General features: G+C 36.8%; 1 protein-coding gene and 1 long non-coding RNA gene across 2 annotated transcripts in view; one reads left to right on the forward strand and one right to left on the reverse strand.

Annotated features, from left to right (window-relative positions):
• The window catches only part of SH3YL1 (SH3 and SYLF domain containing 1), a 42,669-nt gene extending 23,080 nt beyond the window's left edge, over positions 1–19,589 (forward strand). Inside the window, exon 10 of the mRNA XM_088530545.1 lies at positions 19,353–19,589. Within this exon, the coding sequence (XP_088386671.1) occupies positions 19,353–19,552 (200 nt within the window). The 3' untranslated portion in view covers positions 19,553–19,589. The remainder of the gene's footprint in view (positions 1–19,352) is intronic.
• A 276-nt stretch (positions 19,590–19,865) lies between these two features.
• Positions 19,866–20,254, reverse strand: LOC148593547 (uncharacterized). Its single transcript, XR_015913702.1, has 2 exons — positions 19,989–20,254; positions 19,866–19,955 (listed from the first exon to the last, which is right to left on the reverse strand). It is a non-coding gene; the product is annotated as an uncharacterized LOC148593547 (long non-coding RNA).
• Between the last annotated feature and the right edge of the window lie 7,084 nt (positions 20,255–27,338).

Raw genomic sequence — 27,338 nt, forward strand, 5'->3', positions numbered from 1 at the left:
AATTAATTATTTTTCTCATAAGTTACATTGCTTATTTGATAAAATATTTTGGTCTCTGCTAGGATCAAAACTAAGACTGAGGTGTTACATATATAGGTTCATTTTTGTAATTTTTTTTTGTATAAATATGAGCATATATTTGGATACATGCATTTTATCATATGCACAGTTTGGAAATATAGCAAAAGATCTCTTTATTTTAAAAGTTGAATTAAAACGAAGCTTGATAATTCATCACAATGAAAGTCTAAATCAGGCTGAGTGCCACGGTTCAACTGTTTAGATTCTGTTGTTTCAAACAGAAACTCATAATGTCCAGAAGTGGCCAAACTCGTAAGTGGATTTTTCATAGCTTGGTTCATGCAATTAGAGATTTTCACTAAAATTCTAAGATAAGTTATGTGTGGCTTCTTGAAATTTCTAAAAAACATGAGAGAGCAAGGTGCAGTAGGATCTTTTGTAAATGGCACTTCCTGAAAGAAACGTCGTCTCGTGATAAATTGTCCTGTGCCTTACAGATTTAAAATGGGTTATTTTGCCTTGCATTGCAGGCTGTATTTCCATAATAACAGTTCATATACTGTCCATATCCACAGAAGTGCTATACCTTTCTAAAGACTAAGTAGCTGTTCTTTTCAAGTCAGTTCTCTTGCATGTTTTCTCACACCATTGCTTATACGCACACTGATGGGATGCTAGATAAGAGTTAAAGGTGTTTTCTCATCACTAATAGAGTTTGTTCTTGTGCCGGGTTGTGGCAGAGAAGCAACCTAAAGGTTCCTGTCAGTTTAGGGTTCGGCTGATTTTAAGAGAGCTCCCAGACAATTAAAACTTGCACTAGCCAATCCTTATTGAAGGATAAGTTGCTGCCGCTAATGTGCTGCAATGACCTGGAAAAAACATTCGTATTCAAATATAGCTTGAGGAAGCTATATTTTAGTATATAGCTTCCCCCCTACAGGGGTAGGTTTTGTTATTTAGCAACACGCCTGTCTGAGTTGCCAACAGTAAACAGTTAACGTTTCTTTATTTTCATTTTTTGTTACAGGTTTTTGATTTTGCAGTTATAAAAGTAGCAGGAGGGTTGAAACTTTGATTCTTTTCATTAGGCGGAAGAAAGGCAAGACTCGTAGATGAAACATTTTTAATTATATTTTATGTAGACTTGAATTATCAAGATGAGAAATGTAATATAATCCATTTCAAGTACAAGAAAAATGTAAAATGAAAACCATGTTTTTCTAAACTGATATTGTGATACTTGACTCTGATGCAACTAGAGCTTTTTTATGTAACTGAGTAATACTTAAGGTAATACATTTAATTTTAAAATGATGATCACTAACATTTTTATTTTTTTCCACAAACTTGGATTTTTTTTTTAAGATAGACCTTCTACAATTCTTAAAACAGCTCATACTGTTACTGTGATTCAATATAGTGTAAAGGATTTGAGGACACCAAAATCTTTAAGACTTGTTTGAAACTCCCAGTAGCAATTGCTTTCAGAAATAACCAGTACTACATCTGAAAATCAGGAGAGGAAAAAAAAAAAAAAAAGAAAAGTCATTTTGACTGTTTGCTTTTTTACCTTGTAGAAGAAGTTATACCAAAATAGTGTTCCTGTCAAGTCAAGCTATCAGAAAGCAAAATTGAGGCCAGTTAGTACTGGAAGAATGATCTCACAAGTTCCATTTTCAGACATGTCCATAGAAGCATTATACATGCTATAGGAAATATGACACTTTTATCCAGACTTTTGGATGTACCAAAAATTGATTTTTTTTTGAAGTTTCTACAGTAATGAAGATTTTTTGGAGACTGTTCAGATAAAGAAACTGTATTTACCTGTGAGTGTAATAGCCTATGCCTCTTCTAGGGCTTCTCACTCAAATTGGGGATTTGTAACTTAATTTTTGTACTTGTCACCGTACAAAATTATATATACAACCATTATGGCATATATAAAAGGACTGATTCATCTTTTCAAGCTTTATGATGATTACTTGATCTTAACAGATTTCTGCAGAAATCTCTAATCTAAATGACCTGCAGCTCTTTGAAAGGCTATTTGAGCATTGTAATCTCATGATAAAAACTTATTTTATTACCACGTATCTTCAGATGTCTTAGGTCGATAGCTTGTCAAACTAGAATGATACCTAATCCTAGATCTTAGTTTTCCAGAGTGTTTTCTGATTATTTTTGTTTGGAGCTTTGCCACAGAGCAGCAAACAACCAAAATTGCAGACTAAATGGTTCCTGACTGTTATCCTAACAAATTGCTGTGCAGTTCTGGAAGCACTTTAGTGATGTGCTTTCTCAGCTCAACTAGTAGCAGCAGTAAATAGCCATCTGCTAACAAAAAATATGCTTCTAGATTTGTCTCGTTTATAAACTCCAAGAGCTGGGTTAAAGTGAATGTTTGGGATAACTGGATCATTAATGGACAATTGGTTTGGGGTCAGGAGTCAGATTACCAGCAGATTGCATAGCCTGTTGCTATTGTGATCTTTTCGGGAGGACTGAGACAGTAAAACTAGATGTTTAATGGCTTTCAGGTACTTAATTCATGTTTCTGACTACTACTTTTATCACACAGTTTTCTTAAGAAATGTGTAAGAATTTATAAAGCCAAAGTGTTCTGTTTTTTTGTTTGTTTGTTTTTTTCAAGAAACACTGTCTTTCTTACTTTCCATAAGCATTTAAACCTAGTATTTTTAAAATTAATTGTATACTAGGTAAAATGTGTGCCCTCTTCGTTTTGACTTCTGAATTAAAGTTATCTAGACACAGACATTAAATTCTTAAGACTGTTATGCAAAAACACCATTACAGATAAGGTCAATTTGAGCAAATGTTGAAGGATTAAGATTTTTTTTTTTTTTACCTGAAACTTTACATTTGAGGATACTATGAAAAGATTAGTGGTTTCTGGCTGCAGCATTAAGCATGCATTTGTATTCTTGCATAGCATGCGTTTGTATTCTTAAATACTAAAAGAGGTGCTATATGGAGCCTACTGATGAAGAAAAGCTGAGATAGGCAGAAATTTGCAACCTTATAAAGAAGCTGACAAATCTGCTTCTTTCAGTGATTGAGAGAGTAACTTGTTAGCCTCGTTATTAAAAATTCATACTTTCTCATATGAATTTGTCTGCAGCTTTTGGACATTGATGGTTGTTGTGGCTTTCTTCCCTGGATTGAAGAGCCCTGGCTTACCCAAAGGTTCCCTCTCCCATTGCCTTTGGGGCACAAAGGAGGTGCCCCCTTCCTTGCCAATTTAGGTATTGCTTGTAATCAAAATAATCTCTTGATCTTTCTCGAGAAAGAGATCTTCTCTTTCTCGAGAAAGATCAAGATTTTTTGTTTTGATTGCTAAACAGATGGAGTTCCTTCAGACTTGCATCAGTCATTTCCTCTTAAATTTTAAATAATTATTTTATTTATCGTGAATTCTGAGATATGAACTCCCTGAGATCAGCAGGATTTGGGCTCCTGATAAACACTAGGAATTTGGACAAAACTCCACTCCTTACTCAGTTTTTTATTCCTTGTTAGAACAGTTCAGACCTTCTGACCAGGCAGTGCCCGGTGTTTATGGTAAACTCAGCTTATGCTTCCTAAATCCTTCTCAGAGAAGCAGCTTTCCATGGTTACAGATCTCAGAAAATGAGGCCAGGCCCGATCCTTGATAATTTTGGAGGTGCAAGAATGCCTTCTGTGATCTCGGATGTTTCTTTCAATAATCTCTTGACTGCCAGATGGTTCAGTACATATATGAAAATTTGTTTGCTGCTGAGAATTTCAAGGAATGCTTTCAGGCCTCCAAATGCTATTAAGCTTCCTTTAAATTTCCTTGGCAAGACACATTTAGGGGCTCTATGTGCAATTTTTTTTTGGTAGCATGAGGTTCTCTGTGGCCAGTTACAAAAATTGGTGTTCACTAAGCCAACAATATTAAATTGACTTTGAGTTCAGAGAGACTGCTTCTGAGGTATAAAGCTCTGATAAAATAAAATAATAAAATAAAAACCTTTCAATTTTGCAGGACTCTCAGCGTAGTAGCTTTTCGTAGTATTTTTTTTTTCTCTTGCAACTTCACCTTCTGTTCAGTTATTGTACTCACATGCCTACTATCCGGTTCTGCTTTCATCTCACTTATGGTCCTGCTATTTTTAGATTTACTACTTCGGAAGATTATCTCCATCAAACTCAGAAAGAAGACAAAATATAATGTGCTACTTTGACACTGCTCTAGTTTTCTCTGCATTAGTAATTAAGTGAACTTGGTTGAAATCAGTGCAGTGAAATAATGGAATATTTAGACTGACTTGCTGAAAGCGAGCTTCACTTTCTCAGTATGCCTACAACTTTACCATTGGCGTGCTTTACTAAGTATGTACTGAAGCAGTCGTCTTATTTTTCTGATGTTCTTTTAACTTAAATGTAACCAAGCTAGTAATATTTTAGAACAACTCATCTTTAACTGGAAATCTAGCATTTAGCTATTTATATCAATTACTCAGTTCCACATTTAGAAATGCTATGGACAAAAAAAAAAAAAAAAAAATCTAACTAACTCTCTGCATTATAAGGGAAATTGAAGTATGCCCAAATCTTTCTGGTTTGTGAGCTACTCATGATTTGGACATTTTTGTTGCAATTACAGCTAAATATCAAAGCAGAAGTATTTTATCATTTTGCAGCCAAAAGAAAAAAAAAAACAGACTGTAGTCTCGGGTTTGCGTGTTCTCTGCAATATCTGACATTTTACTTTTCCTTTGTTCTCAGAAGGCATGTATATGATTAAAGTCCGTGTCTCTAGCATTTAGTCAAAATGTGGTTTTGTTGTTGTTTGTTTGTTTGTTTTTTGCTGTTGTTCCTTTCTGTTCTGGATAAAGACACTTCAAAATGGCAGCATCCTTGTACACATTCATTTGCCAACTTGAATCCTGGTAAACATGAATAGAAACTTTTTAACTAGGCAGGGAGATTATAAAATATTTTTTTGTGCCACACTGTCTACAGAGATTTGAAAGAGAGAAAGAATGCACAACTTGTCCTTTTCAAGAATGGAGAAAGACTCTGTGGTTAGTAATGCAGGGGAAAATGCAGAGTTTTTTTGAACTGGAAATTGAATAAACTATGGAAACATGATTTGTTTCTACTGATGTCATCAAGACCGGATGATGTTTTTGAAATGCTGGTCCTGAGTCATTTTCATATGCATGAGGCTGTCCACTTTTTAAAGTCTGTTCTTCTATGTGGCTAGGAGAACTTTGAAGTAAATAGAATAAGCTGCTCCACCTGATTGCGGGTAAAAGAATCCAGTCTTCGAACCAGAATTCATTTCTGTCATCCATCTGTGCTGTTTTAACTGGGTGTCTTTGTGTTGAAGTATAGCAGACATTTTTAGATTGTGAATAAAAATATTAAATTTTAATAACTATCTGAAAGTGAATAAGATAAATAATTAGAATAATACATTCTGATAAAATCAGTTCTGCATATTCTTTTAGACACTGTAGATGTTTGAAACTGAAAATGAATCACATTTAACTTTCCAGTTCATGAATTCTTCCTCTTTCAAGACAAATATGTATCCTATATGTAGAATGAAATAGAACTATTTCACATAGGAAGGAAGAACCAATCTTGTAATAATATGATCCTTCTATATTATAATTTATTGAGGAACTCTAGCAGATTATAAACTGTAAAAGCAATAAGATGGAATAAGACAGCTCAGTGTGACTAATAGATACTTGTTGTAGAAGGTCTTTGGATAGAGGGATAATATGTTGTATCTGTCATAAGCCTTCATGACATTGTCTACAAATTTAGTAAATAGTAAGAAGTTAATATCCCGGAAAGTACTTATTTTTTTAAGAGTTTTAGCTAAGCTTGGTCTATTTTTGTGGTTTTCATGGCGAGGCTTGCAACATGTTTATATTTAGTTACTGGAATGCTAAAACACCCATCTGGTGGTCCCCTCCGTATTAATTTTCTTGCTATTACGAGCTCTATCCTAATACTAACCCAAACCAGGAAATCCCAGGAAATTGTTTTTGAGACTATTTTTATTTCTGATTTACTTTTACCAGGATTGTACTATTACTATTATGAATGTAATGAGTCATATAATCAAGCTGCTTATGGCTCATGTTTGGCAAGCTGAGAAGGAAATATGTAGCATGCAGGACTTCACTGGTCATACTCAAACATTAATAGCTGTAATCAGCTAACTCAAAATGCAGTGACACTCAACGATTGAGGTCGGATGTGCTAGGATGAAATTGGGGTCCCTTCGAATGTGTATATGCACTGACAGGTAACCATTTTACTGAATAGGAACCTACTGGTATGGAGAACAATATGTTTTTTTTTTTTTAAATGACATGGAACAATAATTATGAAATTTGAAATCGTAGGAAAAATCTCCAACCAGCCTATGCTTATTTTTCTTAGGAGGAAAGCAGTGTTGAGGTGATTACCTCTGATTCACAGCGACTAAAATGGTGTGACTGATGTTCAGCTGGAAGGGTGTCTGAGATTCGAGGTTAGTTGTACTGAAATCGAGAGCATCATTTGTCAAGTCCAAGAATTTATTAGAAATAGGAGATTATAACAGTTAAATCAGGGAAGTATGATACATACCTCCTCTTGCCCTTTCCTGGGAGGCCACCCTTACAGTATAGTCTTCCTTGCAATCTCGGGGCCACCAGGGGTGTCCCCCACTTGCTGGTGGGTGCTCAGGTCTGCAGACCAGCTCCTGGTGGGTCTGGGTCAGAGCCCACAACAAACCACATGCCTCACTCTCTCTCATACCCAGTCAGAGCAGCACTAGCCCACGGCCCGAGGCCGCAGGCTCCGGCTGGGTGCACCAGCAGGTGCCCTCCTGCTCGGCAGGTAACAACGTGCCCAGTAGCCACTCGCCGTGAGGGCGGCGGCTCCACAGGGCCGCCATGTCCATGCTGTGGGGCTGCGGCGTCACCTCTCCTCTGCCTGTGCCTGGCAGCGTTGGGCTCCACAGGGGCTGTGGCCAGGCTGCAGCCGCCGCGCCGTGTGGTGGCTCTGGCCGCGGTGCCCCCCGGCTGGCTGGCGCGTGGGGAGCGCCCCACAGAGAAACCCTCTTTGGGCAGCGCCATCCCAGCGCCATGCTCGCCCGTGTGACGCCCAGCACTGACCACACAGATGTTTAACATTATGTCAAAACCTTGTGTCCCAGGCCCTCGTAAGGCTCACGGTGTGGTGTTTCACACAGATGTTTAACATTATGTCAAAACCTTGTGTCCCAGGCCCTCATAAGACTCACGGTGTGGTGTTTAGGCGTGTTTTGCATGGTGAAAAGGTTGTTTCACAACGGTGTGCTGCATTTAATAATATTTTCTTTCTGTTTTGTCCAGATAGTAAGTTTAAATTGCTTTCCTATCTGATTGTCTGGGAAAGCTATCGGGAGAATGGGAGCTTTTGCTTCATTAGTATTAATGAAAGGTAAACAGGATTTTAAGTACATTTAGGAAGCGATATATACAGGATTGCTCTCCAGGCTGCAGCTAACTGCCCTCTGCTGAAAACTGACACTGAACAAAGTGATGGAGAGGATTTTGCAGTAATAATAGGCTGATGGGGGGAAACTGTGCACATCTATCTTGATGGCAGGGAATAGAAATCTCTGTACATCTCAAAATTTCATTTTTGGGAACATCTTATCTTCTAGGTCTTTACCTCCCTTCTCCCCTTTTATCCATAGTAGGGAGGAGGAAAGGTGGGAGGAAACACTGAGTATCTATTCCTGGAAGGGTATTGAGTGAACATGTACCCCATACTGGTGCTAACACTCTGGTAGTGTAAAAAAAATCTTTTTTGGGGGAATTGATTAGTGTTTAACGTAATGAAATGATCATCCACAACACCTATACTTTTTCCATAAGCAGCAAAATTAACAGTGCCATGGTTCCCCAGGAAAAGATGTGTTCTCTATCCCCAAGGAAACATAGGTGGCACCTGAGGGTACCACGTGAACATTTGCTTTGCTAGTTCAGAGTTGTAACGTGCTCATCGGCCAGCTGGACGTTGCTGATTGAAATGAGGTCACTCATGTTTTGTGGAAAGACTCTCACTTCCTGAAGAGTAAACAGCAGGCCTGGGAAAAATAAATTAATATGGCAAACAACTCTGCTAGCAGTGTTTTGATAAAAGTTTCTCTCTTTTAACAGAAGGTATGGTTTCAGTAAACTTGTCCTACCCATTTACTGTGGAGGTCTGATACAGACTTGTACAGACCTGATCCAACTTCCATCATCAAGCTTCTTGGATTATATATTTCATTTGTTTTCTCTTTCTCATTAACTTTTTTTTTCTGTTTTTTTTTTCCTTTTATTTTTTTCTTTTTATTTGTTTTTCTCTCAAAACTAGGCAACTTTCACATGCTCTTTTTGCCATTGTTTGTGTCTTTAGGAAACTCAACTAAAAACAACCTCTCCTTTTATGGAAGGGAAGCCATGTGCTATCAAACTTTTTATTTCACCAGAAGACTTGCACACTGTTTATCCCAGGCTTCTCAGTGGTGCATACACACATTCTTAGCAGTCCCTGCGCTGTTTAGAAAGAAAGGGTTTAGCAGAAAATAAAAAAATAGAAAACTCTCTGTAAATCAGGAACAAATAAAGGAGAAAATTTGTCCTGCATAATTTCTCATGTTGGTCCTGCAGTAAGGACCTGCATCTCTTTTCTTCTTCCCCACCAGGTAGCTATTTGTCAAATATTACAGAAGGATAAGGGAGAGATCGAGAGTAATGGGACAGCTGGAAATAAGGCAGCAGAGAAAGTTTGGTTTCCTCCTCCTAAAGCTGGATGTTGTTATTTGTAAAGTTTATATTAACCAGTCTGAGCTGCAGTTTCTGCAGTTTGTGCTGTTTCTAGCCTTTACTGAAGCTGTGCTATGGTTAGGTAGCTATCTGCCTTTCTGCTACTGGTTTTCACCAATATTAAATGATACAGGATAGTTCCGTTGGTTACTGTAAGTGGAAATGCAGCTGCTTGGGTCACCAGATGACAGAGGAAGAGTATTCCTCTAGGGAAGGATATCCATAAAGTACCTTTTGAAGTTATAAGGCGAACCCTTGGAATTAGGTAGAGTTGTTAAGGGCTATTGTGGCAGTGGTTTAATAATGTAAACGCAACGAAAGTAAGTAATTGTGTAGTAAACGTATCTAGCATACATCATAGCAACCTCTGAGCCCCTTAACCCAATTTAAATTAGTAAGAGTAATTAATGTATTACATAGATACGCAACTGTGTTATCATGAAATCAGTACATTTCATATTAAAAATAGGTAACAGATTTTTTCCAGGTATTTCCACTGAAAGCTAGTCCTGAATCTTTTTTTTTTTTTAATATCTTGAAACTTCTTTGAGACATATATTTCATCTGTATTTCTTCTTACCAAGATAAAATCAGTTTAGTCTCATGCTTTCATGTTTCCTAGCTAAAATACCTTTTCCGTTTTATTCGTATGTCTGAAAGTAGTAATCTTTTTCATCTGAGTTTTATCCTGTGAAGCTAATCTTTGAACCTTTGCAAAAACAGTTTTTCTGTTCCTCAGTGTCCTGTTCCTTATGCAGTTTGAACATTAGCGATGAGGTTTGTCAGCAGTAGTTCAGATGAAGGCTTGTACAATAATATTATTTTGTACATTTCCATATGAGGCACTGCTTTGCCTCATATAATTTTATTATTTTAACCACTGTTTTATAACCACTTCAGAAACACGCACTCCATGACAGTTTGAATTTGTTTTTCAGTGTTTCATAGAGCATTACTGTAGTGACTATGCAGTACTATATAGAATAAAATCGGGCTTAGAATTTTTTTTGCGGGGGGAGGGGAGCAGGAAATTGTTTTCCAATCTGGGATAAAAGTGAAGGTTTATATCGAATGAACTAGTTCATGCGCTAATACCATATTAGCAGAATTTTCTAATCAGACTGTAAAGAGACTTGAGAAGCAAATCACAGAGATGATGGACCTTCCCATCAATGTTGTTTATGTGACCATTTCAGCTTGAAGGAAAAATTAAATGCTTTTTGAAAAGGCAGAAAAATCCAGAAAATAATCAACTTCTTCTGGAATTGACTGTTACAAGCAGGATGGATTTTTTTTTTCTTTTTTTTCTAAACACCAAATACATCCACAGATGCTTGACAAAAAAAGACACTTCTTTAATGCAAAAGCTGAGTGTGCTGGAACAAAGATAGAACACATTCCATCAGCAGATGCAGATGATGAGCCAGCATGTTCTCTAGTAGGCCTGAGACTCAAAACCGGTGAAATGTTTCATACTGAATGAGCTTGATTTGCTCAGTAACTTAAACTTTAAATTTAGTCAGGTCTACTTTGGCCACCAGTAAAACTGTTGGGTTTGTTTGTCAAATGCGACATTGTTTAGTAGTGGCACAAGTTGGTCATGTGGAAACTGCTTTGAAATGGTCCATTTCCAGCTTATGTGGAAGGTGTCACGTTGTTGTATTTCTTTCTCCCTTTTGTGAGTTAACAGGAAAAAAAAAAGTATTTTACCTCTGCTGTATGTATACAGATTTATTGTTGAATTACTATCTCTTCATGCTCTGGATAAAACCGGGTGTACCTTGAGGCACACTGTATGTGCCTGCCTTGTTTTGTTCTGTCTTCCACATCCATTTTTAAAGCTGGATGAATTTTTCTATCCACCACTTCTTTGTTAATGGAGAGCACGGTTCAGATATTCCAAAAAACAACCTGGGAATTTTGTAGCCAGAAATGACACTGAAAGCCCAAACAAAGTATCACCTCTAAGTAGTACAAAAAGTATAATTGTGGAGATATTTCGGAGAATAGGCCTTGCTGAGAGGGTTCCCGTGTAAGTGGGAGATGAAGGGACTAGTGCTGGGCAGTTTGCTTTTGTGCTCCCTGCTGGTACTGGGATGGACGTTTAGTGCTGTGAGGTGGCAGGCACTGTAGTTCCCGGAATGACACAGGCCTTCCTTGACATAATCCAAACCATCTCAAATCTACAGCCGCCGTCATAAGGCAGGCATCAGGTCCTCTGGATACAAGACGGGTTTTTTGGCCATCAAAGACGATTTTTGTCCATAAGTGGTTGTAGAGCAGAACAGAATATGAAGGCCTGTCCTCCCTCTTCAGAGTGGATCTGTGTAGCTGATGGCACAGAAGCATTTGTGCAGAAAGCATTTACGTAGACGTTACAGGGTGCTGCTTTTCTGCAGCGTGAGTGAAGCCATTCTAGTCCCAGAAATACATGCAAGTCAACTCTACAAAACAAGTAAAACTAACACTTTGCAATGTTTTTTGTTTGTTTGTTTCTTCAGTTATGAAGAAGGCTTTCAATGTGGAATGAGCTTTGAGAATTTCGAGCTTTTATATGGAAGTAGAGCAACACTAGTGTTTTTGTTTACTTACCCAGAGGAAGTCAGAGCTTAGGAGTAAAACAATAGCTAAGACTGGAGATTTTATTTTGCTCTGAGAGCCATTTAATGAATAACATGGCTCCTGATCTTTAGTCAGATCAACATTATTGGAGATAAATTGGATCAATGATGACATCTGACATATTTCAAGTATCTGTACTGAAAGATTTGTATGTATATCTGATTATAGCAGATTAGTACCTGAGAATATAAAATGTCAAATCTACCGTGCATATTTAGGCCTTACCAAACATCTGTTCATTGTTTTCTGCATGCTGAGGATTTTTGAGGAGAGTGCGAGGAAGGGGGAGAAAAAAAAAAGGAAGAAAAAAAAAAGAAAAAAAAAAAAAAACCCTTTTAAGGAAATGGACCATCGAAAGTGAATAGATTCCTGACTTCCAACACTTGGCTCAGATCTTCTTCCTGAGTAACATTACAGATGCTTGGGTTATAATTTGTTCAGAAATATGTAAACTAGAAATTAAAATTATGTATATGTCTGTTCTGAAGGGAATCATTTAAAACTCTAATTTTAGGTTAAAGAATGAAAGATGTGATCTATGAAAAGGGAAAATAAAGTGCATCCAGTCTTATTCTTCAAGATACTTTTGTTCCAAAAATGACATGAAATAAGATATTCTACATTTCTAATATAGCATGTGATCGTAATGATATTTTGTGGTTTGTTTGCATCCTAGGAACCAAATAAATTTGTTTGTTTGTTTTTTAATAGAGGAATTACATAATGTATGCAAGAGGTTTTTAATTTTAAGGGAATATCCAAACTAATAATCATATCACCTGCAAGCAATATATTTTCTACTTCAGTGATTAGTAGACTTTTGCTAAATATTGTTAGTCTGAATAAAACTGAGGATAAGATTATTAGTGGACCCTCTCTAAAGCACTATATCCTCCTGCATCTAGCTGAGACCATTAGCTTCATCTATGCTGGTAAGTGAAGTTCTACCAGGGAATATTATTGGGCACTTATTATTTGTTCCCTTAAGTTGTTAGAAAGTCCCTGGCCTCATTTTGACCTGGGCAATGTAGTGGACACAGTTTCCTCTTAATGTTTGCCACCTTACTATCATTAGTCTTTTTTCATTTTCCACAGATAACTCATTACTGCCTTTGTTCCAGATCCAGCTATTTCTGTAGTACTGTAGTACTTCTCTGTTAATTTTTAGGTTGAGCTACTAATAAGTTATCCAAGTCCACTGCAGACCATATGTCATCTTCAAATTATTTTTTTTTCTGAAGTTCTCACCTTCTGAGCAATGTTGCAAGTCCGATAGGTTTTTCTCACAATACCATTTCAGAGAGACAGCCATTTCATTCAGCCTGCACTTTTGCCCAGGCTTTTGTCATCTTATGATTGAATTATTTCAACATCCCTCTCTCTGACCTTTACAAATCTGATATTCTTTTACTCTCATCTAGCTTCAGCTCTGGCTTCGAAGTTAATTTCCTGCCTCATCACTTTGCCTCTATCTTTCTCCCTCACATTCCTCTACTGAACTCTCCCTTTCCAGTTGAATCAGGACATTTAGCTACTCACTTCCTGTTTTTTAGTACCTCTACAGACTTTCACCTTATGCCCAATATCATATCTCATTCAGTAGATGAACACAGCTTCCACCACTAACTAGGTTTTCAAATGTTTATCATTATGTTTTCTCAACATTTGGTAAAATGTGAAATAATTTTCTTGCATAGAGCTAGATATTTCTTGACTTTTGGGCGTTTGGCTCAGTAATGTGCTTAAGAAAACAAATTAACTGTGAGTTTTCTCTTTTAGTCTAATAATGTGTAAGTTCATAGTCTAGATCTAAGTTAATGTACTCTACTAGCAAAACAGCCAAAACAGGCAATTTATTTCAATCACTTATTTTAGAATAAGATGCTAAAGTGCCTTTTTCCCCCCTTATTTGATCATAAAGGAAGTATAGAGTGATTATTACACATCTAAAAGTTGTCAAAATGTTGACAAAAGATGAATCCTATCCTAAAGAAATAGATTTTTTAGTTTAGGTAGAAAAGCTGTATTGAAATAACTGCAAACATATTTCAAAACCACTGCCTTAACCGTTACTAAATTTGATGCAAGAATATCATAAGCAATCCTTTTTTTTTTCTGCTCCCCTCTTCCCCCAAACTTGGGCTTTGTCTTAAGCAAACAGATCTCCATCCCACCTCTTAGTTAAAACTGTTAATCCTTTCATGTCCAAGAAACACATTGCAAACAATAGCGTCAGCCTTTACCTTAGAGTTAAGTGTTCATCATGGAGCCTTGCTCACCGTAAAAGCAACCTTTTGAATCCAAACTACATCCTGGTTTTGCAGGCATTGCTGGGACTAACTGTGCACCTGCGACTTAGTCTTCTTCTGAAGTCTAAAAATGTAGTTAAATGAGCCCGAATGACCCTCAGGTTTGACATTCAACCTGCAGCCAGCAATAATCTCTTCATTGCCATGTCCTCAAAGCTGTTGAGAGCACTTTCCAAAAAAAATAAAACTCCAAGACTCTTAAAGATCTGGATGTCAGACCACTTTCTCTGCCAGGCTCCATCACTGTGCTCATTTGCAGTGGAAAGCATTTTGTTCCCCTTTCTCTGTCTTCTTGCTTTATAAAAAGCAATTTTCATGGTCAATGTGAAAAGCAGCAGCACTGTCGATATATTTCTATACTAGAAAAAAAAATTTGGTCGTAAGTCATATTTTGGGTAGTGGTGTTATAGAACAGTTCAACTGATATGACTTATTTGATCATGACAGAATCCTTATATTAGAGATAAATTACGTACAGATGTTACAAGAATTAAAATATAGCTCAGAGTTAAGGCTCAAGATTGTAGATATTTAACGCTACTACTAACGGGATCTTCAGTTAAATTCAGAAGCTTATACCTTGCTCACAATAAACTATTTCCTATTTTATATCTATTCTAAGCCCATAGGGTTTGTAGGCTATAGAAAAAATATTTTTGTGTACTGTTCTGTAGAAACATAATCATACTCGTAAACTCAGATTTATCTATAGCTTGCAGAATACTAAGACTGTTCAAAACCATTTATAATTGTGGCCTTATGCCATATGGTGTCCTGAACCATACCCAAACCTTTCAGGTTAAGTTTATTCAATTCAAAAAGAACTAAAAAATCTCTTTACAAGTTTCAGTTGTCATCATATTCTTGTGTTACAGAGTGAATTTAGTGGTTCCCAAGAAGCTATTTCTGTATCTTCAGGCCTCATCATAGCCCAATGCTGCTGGATACTTCAAGTTTTAGATCTGTAGTTCCTACTATCTGAGCCTTAATTGTAATACAAAAATTATTCAATACTGGTGACCCAGATGCCCTCATAATTTACTGCATGCCTTTGCCCTCACCCTGCCTTCAACATTATAATACATGGCATGGTGAATAGAGCAGAAAATGTATCTCTAGTTTTTGCAGTTTCTGTGCAAAAAGTACCTGAGTACATCTTGTGAGGCTTAACGTCTCAAAATATGAAGGAGGGAGCAGCATTAAATACTTTAAGAACTTGACCCGTTTGAACACCTGTTAACAGTGAATCTAGAGACTGCATAACTTTGTTTGCTAACTGGATCCTCTGCCCAGATTCTAATTCCATCCTTAAAACTAACTTTGATTATAATCCAGAAACTCATATCCACCTCAGAATGAATCATAATTCATATGTTGCTTTTATTCCCTCCTGCACCTGGCCTGCAAGGATCCAACAGTAACTCTTTTAGTTAATCTTTGTATTTAGCCCTATGGCTTGGTGAACACAACATATCAGCTTCAGTCACCTTCATAAAAAAGAAGCTTTTCCTCATCTTCTGATGGTGCATGTTTTTCACTTTTCCCATTACCTCCTGTCCTATGACTAGGCCCCATTGGAAAGTCTGGCCCTGTTCTCTTTGCATCCTCCTTTGAGATATTTATGTGTATTGATAAGACCAGCAGTGCCAGGGGCAAGGATGAGCCTGTACAGATCCACAGGGCTGTTCCTCCCCAGGGACAGGACTCCGCACTTGCCTTTGTCGAACTTCATGAGGTTCCTCTACCGAACTCTCCAGCCTGTTTTGGTCCCTCTGAATGGCAGGACAGCCCTCTGGGATATCAGCCATTCCTCCCAGATGTGTATTAGCAAACTTGCTGTGGGTGTGCTCTATCCTTTCATCCAGGTCATTGGTGAATAAACTGAGCAGAATTAGAGCCAGTATTGAGCCCTTGGAGGCACTGCTAGCTACGGGATCACAATCCTAGTGATGCCAGTGTGGGGTGACATTTAGCAGTGTCAAACTGGAATTTGACTTCTGCTGTTTCTCCTCTAAGACCTGTTCCCTGTTAAAAACATCCATGTTTCTTCTATATCTTATCAAGATAATTTCATTTTTGTTTCAAAAGTCTCTTTGAAGTTTACATGTTACTGTTGAATCTAGATAATGTTCCTCTCCCTGTTCAGTGGGTGCTGATTGTTATCTTAGAATCATAGAATCACAGAATGCTTAAGGTTGGAAGGGGCCTCTAGAGGTCATCTAGTCCAACCCCCCTGCACACGCAGGATCATCTAGAGCACGTGGCACAAGACTGCGTCCAAGCAGGTTTAGAAGATCTCCAGAGAAGGAGACTCCACAACCTCTCTGGGCAGCCTGTTCCAGTGCTCTGTTCCTTAAGTTCCTGTGGAACTTTTGGTGCTTCAGTTTGTGGCCAATACCTCTAGTTCTGTCGGTGGCCACCACTGAAAAGAGGCCAGCACCATCCTCCTCACTCCCTCCCTTGAGGTACTCATAGTCACTGATCAGGTCCCCTCTCAGCCTTCTCTTCTCCAGGCTGAACAGGCCCAGCTCCTTCAGCCTCTCCTCATAGGGCAGATGTTCCAGGCCCCTGATCATCCTTGTAGCCCTGCGCTGGACTCTCTCCAGCAGCTTCATATCCCTCTTGTACTGTGGGGCCCAGAACTGGACACAATACTCCAGACGCGGCCTCACCAGGGGCCATCTTCCTTCCATCCTGACAGTTTGGGGCAAATCAGATAGCTATATGTATTCAATCCATGCATAAGCCACACTCGCACTCACATTGTTATCGCAGGTGGTGTTGTCCAGGACGCTTGCTAAAGGTGTATGTGCAAACACCCCCACAAAAACTTTCTGTACACCCTTTGTAATTGCTGGCTCCATACTTTACTCAGGGGTGTTCAGGACCCAGCAGTTAATCTAGCTCTTCGCTTTGAATTCTTTCCTGAACTCTAATTGTAAACTCAATACTAATCCTGTCCTAAAAAAGCACAGTGTCCCATAACAGGGAAAAAAATAAGATTTGTGTCTGCCTACTATTAGCTTCAACTCTCATCCTAAACTTGCGAGCAGTATGCAGGGTTTCCAATCTGTGTGAGCACTATGCTAGTGACAATGAACCTTTTCGATATTTGATATATTTACTTTTAAAAGAATAGGTGTTTATGTTTACTTAGAGCTGTTAGATGTGTTAGATGTTTTCCATCATTTGCCTTGTTTGCTGATTTTTCTCATATTTCTTCTGCACAAACAGGGTTCATCTGGTCACTTATTTTTCCATGATTCCTTTTAGCCAATGAGAACTCTATGGCAGGTTTTCTGTAAGCTAACACCTTTTGGTGGAGATTTTATACAATTTCTGTCATCTGTCATGATAGATATTCAATAACTTTAATTGTGTGTGTCAATTAATAATATTCCAATCAATATCTCTACTTTTTAACAAACTACAGAGAAAGCAGAATTTAATATGATGAACATGTTGCTTGTTCAGATTTTTTTTTAAAATAACAAAAACTTTAGCCATGTATTTTAAAGATTGTACACAATTTTTGAGGGATTTTGGGGTAGGAGGAACATTGAGTTTCAGGGAAAAATAAATCTCTTGGACAACCACTTTTGTGTATGGTATGTTACAACCCAAAAGAGTTGGTGTTGCTACTTCTCAGCTTCAAAAGAAGCCAGACGCACATCACAACAGAGACCTAACAAAGTGACTAAGATACTGGCAATCTGCAATGGTATCACCCTATCAGTCATCAGTGTCCCTGGTCAGATGGCGTGTCCCCCATGCCAGGTGAGTCTCCTTTTCTGCAAGATTCTTAATATATGGGTCAGGTGAGCCCAAAGGCAGCACAAGGACTTTGTCTTACTTTGCTTGTAGCTTCTGTCATATAGCTGGACACATCATTGTTCCACAGACATCCTGCTAGCTGTCTAATTGCTGGCAATTATCTGATTTCGCTAAGTAGATGTTTAGCAATCTCACCACTAACCTCAGGCACATGAAATTCACTTTAATTTTATTTTGTGTCCCAGTGGACAAAAGGATCACTTGATAGTTTTTGCATAATTTCTCTACAAGTTCTTCAACACTGGAGATTCAATAACTAGAAAACATACATCCTTGCCAGTAAAACAATTTGGGATCCACAGCAATACTGCAACTCTTCTGTTTTCCAATTTGGTTTTGATTTTTGAAGCTTAATAAAACTGAACCCCCAAGTGACATGAAATTCATCTTCTCCTTTAAAAAACACTCTTAGAGTCAAGCTATGTGTTTACAGATATTTTATCATAGTATAAATTAGAATGTGAAATTATTGGATACGTTTACTGGTATAGTGTGTAATATAAATGATGTGAGGGCATGGGTCCAAGCTCTAGAGGCCCAGCTCAATTACCTATATGGCTAAATTGTTAGAGAGTTCCTTGGCATGACTATTATCTAGCACTTTCCCGGGTAATTTATGGATGCAGTCTGGGAGTCTGGAAACCACAATGTAGTTTGGATATGGCTCTCCTGTCTCGGTGATGAGAGTTTACTAGCACGTAGGCAACTAATCTCTCCCCATGGAACTCAAAGTCAAAAAAAGACTCTGACACTGTTCAGTCTGTTAGCATAAATGTATCCAGTGTATCTGTTCTATAGCAACTTGATGGAGAATACTTTTATTCTGTTATGGATAGAGTGCAGTTATTTTTCTATGTATATTTACTGTGGGGCTGGTACTCTAGTTAATACTATATCAAGTCATGAAGCTGCAACAGTGATCTTAAGCAAAATATTCAAAGCAAGCAGTATGGTATGTAAAGATGAATAAAAGTGAAAGGGTATGTTGCTCAGAGCAGTTAGTTAACCTGCATACGCCATTCCCGTGTTTATTGCAACATTGAATATGTATACTGGCTGCTGCACTAATAGATCTTCAACCAAAATTTCTATATTTTTGTATTGACACTGTGTTTGTAGAAGTGTGCTGTGTGTGTATTCTAATTTCATTAATTAAGGAGTTTCCACAATGTAATTTGTTTTTTTTCAGTGTGCATACTCATAAATCTCAATGATCTCAGTATTATATACTGTATGTAGTACTGTAGCACCATCTTGTGTGAGCTGCAAATGTGGTTTCAAGATAGGCCTTCCGCAGTATTGATGTGTGATTATAACCATTTTTTTTAAAACAAATGTTTTAAATTTTGACGTTATCACAGTGCATATAGAAAAGGTCATGCTTCCTCATCCGTGGTATATTACATATGACATGGTATAGTATAGAATAATGAAGAAAAACATGAGAAATGGTTTGCACTGTCTCCACCAGAACAATCTGAGGCATGCAGAGAAAATTGTCCATCTTTATTTTCAGAAGAGTGCTACTAGATCAAACTTATCCAAAATGTAGTGGAGGACAGTTTTTTTTCTGTCTGCACTTTATTTACTCAGATAAATTATTTTAGTACCTTTGTCCCTGATCTTTACTCTTGATTAGAAAATATCCTTGTATTTAATAACTTAGTGTACATGAAGGTCTATAATTTTCTTTTTTTGTTGTTTTTTATTTCAGGTAATTCTTGCAGCAGTCCAGTGGAAGTGACAGCTCTTTATTCATTCGAAGGACAACAGCCAGGTGACCTGTCTTTCAAAGCTGGAGACAAAATCACAGTCACAACCAAAACAAATTCACAGTTTGATTGGTGGGAAGGAACAATAGGAGGACAAACTGGCATCTTTCCCGCCAATTACGTTGCCATAAGTAATGACTAAATTTGTATAGAAGAAAATCTTGAAGCAATAATATGCTTATACACAAGCATGTATTTTAGCTTTTCAGATTTATCAAAATGAGATTCCTGATCCTATTCCAACACAAAACCAAAATGTGTTAAATGACATTCACTTTACTCTAAAATTCTTTCTTAAATAAACATTAGGTAATAATTTATGATGAAGATTTATTTTTGAATAGGTTGCCCAAAAATGATATTACAATTTGTGTCTACTTTCAGCTCTCTCTTGCTGTATTTATTTGGAGGAAAAACTATAAGGAATTTAAAACTAGATATACTGGGGAAATTCTGGATTTTTTTTGTTTAGGTTATAACGTATGGTCTCTTCTGTAATAAACTCAAATTGGCATCAAACTTTTTGAGAGTTGGAAGTTTTTTTACTTTTGCTAAATGTATAGGGTTTGGTTTTTCACATGTATGGTAGAAGAAATTAACTTCATACTTGCTTCAAAAATCACTTTAAGCATTTTTTTTTCATAGTAAATACTTAGTAAATGCTAGGTCTCGTCCCCATTTTTTTTTCTTGTCAGGCATACAAAGATTTTTTTAAAAAAGAAGTCCATAGCAGTTAAGCAGTTTAGCTTCGTTAGTAGCTTGTCTTCTACTGCCCTCATGATTGAAGAATTTAAGCACTTTTGAAAATTTGTTTAATCAAGGGCATGACCAATACCTGCCAGAAAATATAGAGGCTTCTGAGGCTTGTGATGTCCCTTGGTTCCTAGAAGAATTTGTTCTACAGCCAGGAAGCAAACCTAATAAAACTCTTGTTTGTTTCACAGACAAATTTAAACAACACTCCTTCTCCTTTCTATTTTTTTTTTTTTTTTTTTGGTATTTAATCTTAAGAAAATAGTCACATTAGCTAGTCACATTAGCTGATTTGTTTAATCAAGGGCATGACCAATACCTGCCAGAAAATATAGAGGCTTCTGAGGCTTGTGATGTCCCTTGGTTCCTAGAAGAATTTGTTCTACAGCCAGGAAGCAAACCTAATAAAACTCTGTTTGTTTCACAGACAAATTTAAACAACACTCCTTCTCCTTTCTATATTTTTTTTTTGGTATTTAATCTTAAGAAAATAGTCACATTAGCTTGAAAAAGGAAAAAAATACTGGTAGTAAGATAGAGAAAAAACATTTCTGGAGAATATATGCTAAAGTAATAATGTGTATCATTTACATACCTTGTAATTTACAGAGTGCAACTTAATTATCAACTTTACTGCAGAGATGCAGTTATTGACTTGAAAGTTGATGTGAAACCCTGAGCAGAGTTGAGAATGAGACTTGGAGTTCTTGAGACCCAGTCAGTTTCTTTCTCAGGGCTGGATGCCCTTATGCATAATTAATGCCAAAATTATGCTTCTTCAGTTTGGGCTTTTCCCCATTGAAAGTGTATTTTGTTTAGTCCTTGTTTAGGACTTTAGGACAAGTCCTTGTCCTAAAAGTGCCATGAGTATCTCATAAAAGATAGTAAGGATGACCCTTCTAGGGGCCAAGTTGCAGTTATACTATTCACAGTTGTAAAACTGGGTAGGCTTTCTTCTTTTATGAGGTGCTGTTTGGCTCTAAGTTACCCATCTGAATGACAAGACTAAGCCTAGGATAAAGAAAAACTTAGCATTATCAGAAAGTCATTCATTTCCACTCAATAGCAAAAGGTTCTGGAGATCTCACAGACTGGACTGTATATTTTTGACAAACAAAACTAGAAATGAGACTGAAGGGTTTGAAAACAGAGGCATGTATGTTTACCATCTTTCAAAGAAGACCCTTCAGATTTTATGTTTCATAGACAACACAGAGATATGCAGTCTGTCTTTAGAAAGATACCACCACCAAAAAAAGGTGTATATGGCTTGCCTGTGTTTTCATCAGAAGATTTTGCAACCATTTGAAAAAAAAAAATTATATAAGCTTATAAAGCTACAGTGAAAGTGTTAACATATGCCTTTTGAAGAACTGTTGTAACATGCATCACATTGAGGTAAGAAAGCAAATTCTGTCTTTCCATGTCTTTCATGGACCATGTCTGTTACTTATTAAGCGAAGAAACACTGCATCATCCAATATCAAGGCTCAGTGAATAGGAATAGTAATAATATCTTAATATCATAGGCCCAGAAGCTAGATATGCTACATATTCTTAAAGAATCGCTCTTGTATTTATTATATTCTGTTGCTTCAGTTCAGTTATGCCATACAAGTTTAAGAATCCACTAGCAGATACATGCTGTAGTACTTTGTTGTTCATTTCCAGAATAGGGTTGACTTAACTTGGAAAAAAATGAGGGTTGTCCAATCTCAGCGTTCATACTAGTCTGTAGACTCTGCAGTATGGCAATGATTAATAAATCCATGCTCCATACCTGGAAAATTCTTTTCTTGCTCTAAATATTACATGGGAAAGAGAAGCAATGAATTAGCCTAATGCAAGAAGTGACATTGGTTGTCAAAAGCAAGCCTCCTTGTGGCACTACAAAAGTATACTGCCTCGTTCTGCACGTCTTTAATGTATACTGGCTCAACCCATGTCAGTGAGCTTAGAAGCTTCCAGAAGTATTTTAATGGTGGCTTAGATCTCCAGTTCTTCAGCAGCAAAAAAAACAGGCCGAATAATACTACAATAAAGTGAACTTTCCACCAATAACAAAAAAAAACCTTAGACCTTTCATGTCTGACCTGTTTCACTCTTTCTGAGAAAAGTGTGTCTTTGTACACACGTACATTCGGGGCTTATTTTGTATCTGTGTTTTAATAACGACCAGCTCAGTCTAACTGAATGCTTTCACTAGTGATGTTCTGTTCTGTTTTTCATACTAACGTGGGAGTAGAATGACAGCTGGAAGTTCCTCGTGATTAAGTAATGGCATCTCAATAAGAAAGGATAGTTTCCCTTTTAAACTAGCTTAATAAATGTTGTGAGTAACCCTGATTATGTTTTTACAAATCTTGATCACGGATTTTGCCAAACTTGTGGTTTTAAATCTAAATCTTTGCATTGCTATCAAGTCTATACACAACTTCAATGTATGTGATCATAAGAAGCAGGAACATAGTGTTGCCCATGTAACCTCTGCAAAAGGGCTTAGTCTGATCTTTAGAGGAACTGTCTGATGTAAAGGAAGTTAAACTGCAGCTGCTTATGTGGATTTACTGATTTACTGTGTGTACTTGGTTGCACAGAACTTTTGAAAAGTAGACTTTTCATCTGTGTTGCCTAAATATGGACACACCATCCTACCTATAGGCATCTGTTTAGGAAAAAAAAAAAAGAAAAACTTGGCCAGAACATTTAGAAATCAAATTTGCTGCTATTGAAAATCTAAATTTATCCAACACTTGAGTCTAAAAGTTCATGGGAAACCATATGTGAGTTTTTAATTGGTTCGTGCTCTTAATTGAATCAGAAATACTGCAAAGAAAACCTCTTGGGCTTTCCCCATGCCATAACTTAATATAAAAAAGTAAATAAAATGAGATAACAAACTTCAAGTCTTTGGAAAAAGTTTTAGCTTATTTCATCTAAAATTAAGTGCAAATAGTTACATAAATGTCAAGGATGTCACTAGTGCATGCTAATCCTAACGCTGGATTGTTATCCAAATATTCTCTTTTTATCTGCCATCCATCCAGTTATCCTTTACCTATGTCTTTTTCTTTTAAAACTGTAGAAATAAAAACTCTATTACTTCATAGACTTCACAAGAATTCTGTCATCTGTACCACTAAGATGAGAGCTTGAACCTGCCTTTATAAAAACCTACAGATAGTAGAACCACTGAAATTTCTTTTCAGTGGTTCTTGAATCAGTTCACATTCCATTTAATCTTAAGGAAAAGGCAAATACTCCTAGTCTGGTAATGCGTCTTTCTAATCTTTATGTAGAGAATTAGTTTTATGCCAGGACCTGTAGTGTATGTGAAAGGCATAGAAAGAATGATAGGTAGTGCTCAAGAAGCTATACGTAGCTATAAAGCAGCTATACGTAGCTATAAAGGAGCTGTACGTAGCTATAAAGGAGCTATATGTAGCTGGCTGCCATGTGGAAGATTTGCCTAGAGAAACAATTTAGAATCCAGACTGGAGAACTGCTTCCTTGTGGAGCCTGAGGAAGGCAGAGCCTGTAGTGGCAATGTGAGCCCAGAGGACATTTTAAGTGTATTTAGTTTTTCTATAAACTACTTAGGTGCAATTAATTCCGTTCAGAAAAGTAATAGTCATAGTGAAAGTATTTTTCCTGTTCTGTCTTTTAGTATCCGACTTGCTGAACACTTGACGGTGTTCAGTTCAGTTAGATCTAAACCTCCTGTGGCCTCCATCTAAACATTTAAGTACTGCAAACTGCTGCACTACATAGTTAATTAATTGAAAAAAAAAAAAAAAAAAAAGCGGCTAGAAAAGTAGCTTTGTCAGCCCATGATTCCTGTAGACAAAAGTTTTTGTTCTGTCAGATCAGGCATATGGTCTTACAACTAACTGAGTTAGAATTCTGTTTCTGAACATACTGTTTTCAAAATATTTTTATTGCCTTTTATACTTGCACAGTTTTATTTTCCAAATGCCAGTAAGATCCCTTTCTCCAAGGGTTTTAAAACATTTTAGACTTTAATGTTAAGCAGTTGAATGACTTATGCCTAACAAGAAATTTAGATAATGTTAATGAGGGGAATTGAATAAATCATCCGGATGCAAAAGTATTTTCACAAATTGACAGTTCCATCTGCTTGGGAGATATTTCTGATTAATAAAGAAAGTTACTTAAGTGGGTGCCATTCTATAAGATTTTATCAACTGCAGAAAATTAGGCCAAAAGGGTTATTTTAAGCAGAAATAAAGTGTATTAAAATATTTGGTTTAATTTAAGTTCTATGTGTATGGTGGTCATTTTCTGTGATCTGCCCATTACCTTTTAAAACCAGTTTCAGCATAAGGTATTCCCTTTAGGTTGACTTTCATATTTTAATGCTCTCAATTTTCTTTTTTACATATTTGTCGTCAAAATTGAGGCCATGCTTAAGCCAGAAATTCAAAACACCAGTCTCTTACTCTACTTGGTTTCTTGTCAGCCATGAGAGTCTTACAAATGTGAACAAGGACAAGCTGCCTGGGTTTTCACAGCCTAAATTGTATTTGATGTGTTTTGGATCACTTCTTTCACCTATCTGATTTTGTTCTTTTCAGATGTAACCCCTGTAATTTCCTTGTGGCAGTGCTGAAAATACTTGGGCTTATTCCAGCTGATTTTAAATCAGTGGGATTCTTTTAGCAGCTTTGAAGTAGACTAAAAACATAAACGATGCCACATCTGCTTGAAATCTATGTTACTCTGTTGTTTTTACTAGAACCAGGCTGCTCAAATTACAGTGTAATATGGAGATTATTGATGTATTTATATGTTTCTGAGAACCATCAAATCAGTATTTTCTGCAAGGTCATTATAATCTCAAACTTCAATCTTAATTTAGCTTTCCAGTAGCTCACACTTATAGCAGAAAAGATATATTTTCATCAGTCCCTGCTAAAGATTTATTTTTATCTATATTACCGTCTTATGTATTCTTCTAAACAGTTACTTGTGTTATTAACAAAGCTGTCCTCTACCTCTCACATGTTTGGAGACGTAACAACAGAAGCCTCCAAGCAGCCCGGACCTTCCTCCCAGATTCCTGTGCAGGTTACCCACAACGTTTCTTAGAAATCCCTTGAAATAAGACAAGAGCATGACAGCCAAAGAAAACAGCACTTTATTTTTCATGTTTTCTAATTGCAGTTATTCTTTAGATAACGTAGAATGAACTGTGTTTAAAAAAACACCAGTGTCCTTTATGATGTTATGAATTCTCCTCTCGTAGGGCCTTTTCTTCTCATTTGTAAAGACCTTATGTAGATCAGTATACATACTGCATCGCTGATACAAAAAGAAACAAAAATAAGTTGGAGAGCAAGAATATTCAGCATCAGCCAAAAAGCCAAAGAGCTTTTATATATACATACCTAGATTTCTGCCACCTACTTTTAGGTAACTCTAAGTTTAGGAGTTCTTCCAACTTAGATTTCTGTTTTACCCAAGTAGTCAGTTGAGAGAGGTAGGTTGTGCAAAATGCTTTCCAAAGTTCCTCCCTTCTGCAGTCTGTAGCAGAGATTAAATTGTTTCTTCAAACTGTCGTTGTAATGTCAGTTATCTGGCAGTACTTCAGGATGACCTCCATACATGAATGCTCTGCTCTTGCCTTTCAGAAATAAGCCTGTTTTCCATTTTTTTTCCTCCATGACCTATTCAAATAAGCAAGGAGACCCAGTTTCAAGTGGTATTAACCAGAGTTGCCGCACTAGAACATGAAGTGCTATAGATCACCACCACTCTGAAGGAAGGATGGAAAGCAGCAGAAAATGAAAGATACAATTAATAGTAACATAAATTAATATCTACTTCAGTAACAGTCGTTAATTTAGGATATTAGTTTTTATTGCTCGTTTAGACACCTTTGAACTACCTGTTTATTTTGTCACTGCTTTTTTTTAGGGGTGGGGTGTACTAAGACAAATGCGGGATAAATTAAAAAAATCAATCTCATTATTCACTCGTTCTATTCAAACCTTTCTTTCAGGTTAATGAAACACCCTTGAGGTTATTCTTCTTTTAATCGGTTTAGAAATATTCTTGGCAAACAAAGAGGTAGAAAGTAGTTATCTGAAAAGAAAACTTCCTGACCTGAGGAAAATACAGATATGAAAAAAAGTTATTTCTTAAAATTATTGAAGTGCAGTTGCAATATATATCTAAACCTGAGGAATGCAGGTAGCCTCTAATATCTTACTTTTACACTGCGTGATACAAAGAAAACACATGTATATTCCCTCCTGAGGGTGATGCTAGAATTAAGCCTAAATGTTATTCACTTACATATTAAAAATGCAGTATTTTAAACATAAGAGTTTTCTATTAATAACTGGGCTCCAACATCCAAATGAACAAAACATTTAACATGAAACTCAGCAGTTTCACATTAATAGATACTGGCTTGACAGTCTGAAGCTTGGACATTATTGATTACAGTTCCAATGAGATGTACTAACTTTAAAACAGTATACAAGCAACATGTGCAGGCAAGCCAAATGCAGAACTGGAACTTTATCTAAACAAAGCTGATTTCAAATGTCTCAAATGTAAATAACCTGCTGGGTGGTCCTTTGGACTGTCAGCAGTCATTATTTTCTGTAGTGTAAACAGAACTGTCAACCAGGATTTCTGTCACAAAGATAAAAAGTTATTATTCACTAGCGAAGTCTAAGCTATTTTTAAAGAAAGTTATGCACTTCCATAATAGATGGAGAGTTCCTTTCTGGATGTTAATGAAAGTACTTTGTAAGCTGCTGTGGAAACCAGAATAGATAGTTTTCTATCTAACAACGTAGACTAGGAGATAAGTATAAGTTTGGTAGAATTAGCAGAATAATAAGCCTTAAAATCCTGATACGAGTTTATGAAATAAACACATAGCTTCAATAGTTTCACTGTGTTTGTTTTTCAAAGTTTTCTGCAGGTATCAAAAGCTAAACAAGAATATGAATAGTGAACACAATCTTGGATGGAAAAATCACTGCATTTTTGAGGCTGTTGCTTGAATTAAAAATACAAATGTGATCAGTTTAAGTGATCTGAGGTTTAAGTTGGTCATAGGGACTTACACAATGGTTTTAGGACTTAAGACCTCTAAGCTGATTCAGATTTTTCAAAAGAGTATTACTACAGTGCCTGTC

This window comes from Tinamus guttatus, unplaced genomic scaffold, assembly GCF_059628265.1.
Source record: "Tinamus guttatus ecotype Peru unplaced genomic scaffold, ASM5962826v1 Tinamus_guttatus_pri_ptg000383l, whole genome shotgun sequence".
NCBI lineage: Eukaryota > Metazoa > Chordata > Aves > Tinamiformes > Tinamidae > Tinamus > Tinamus guttatus.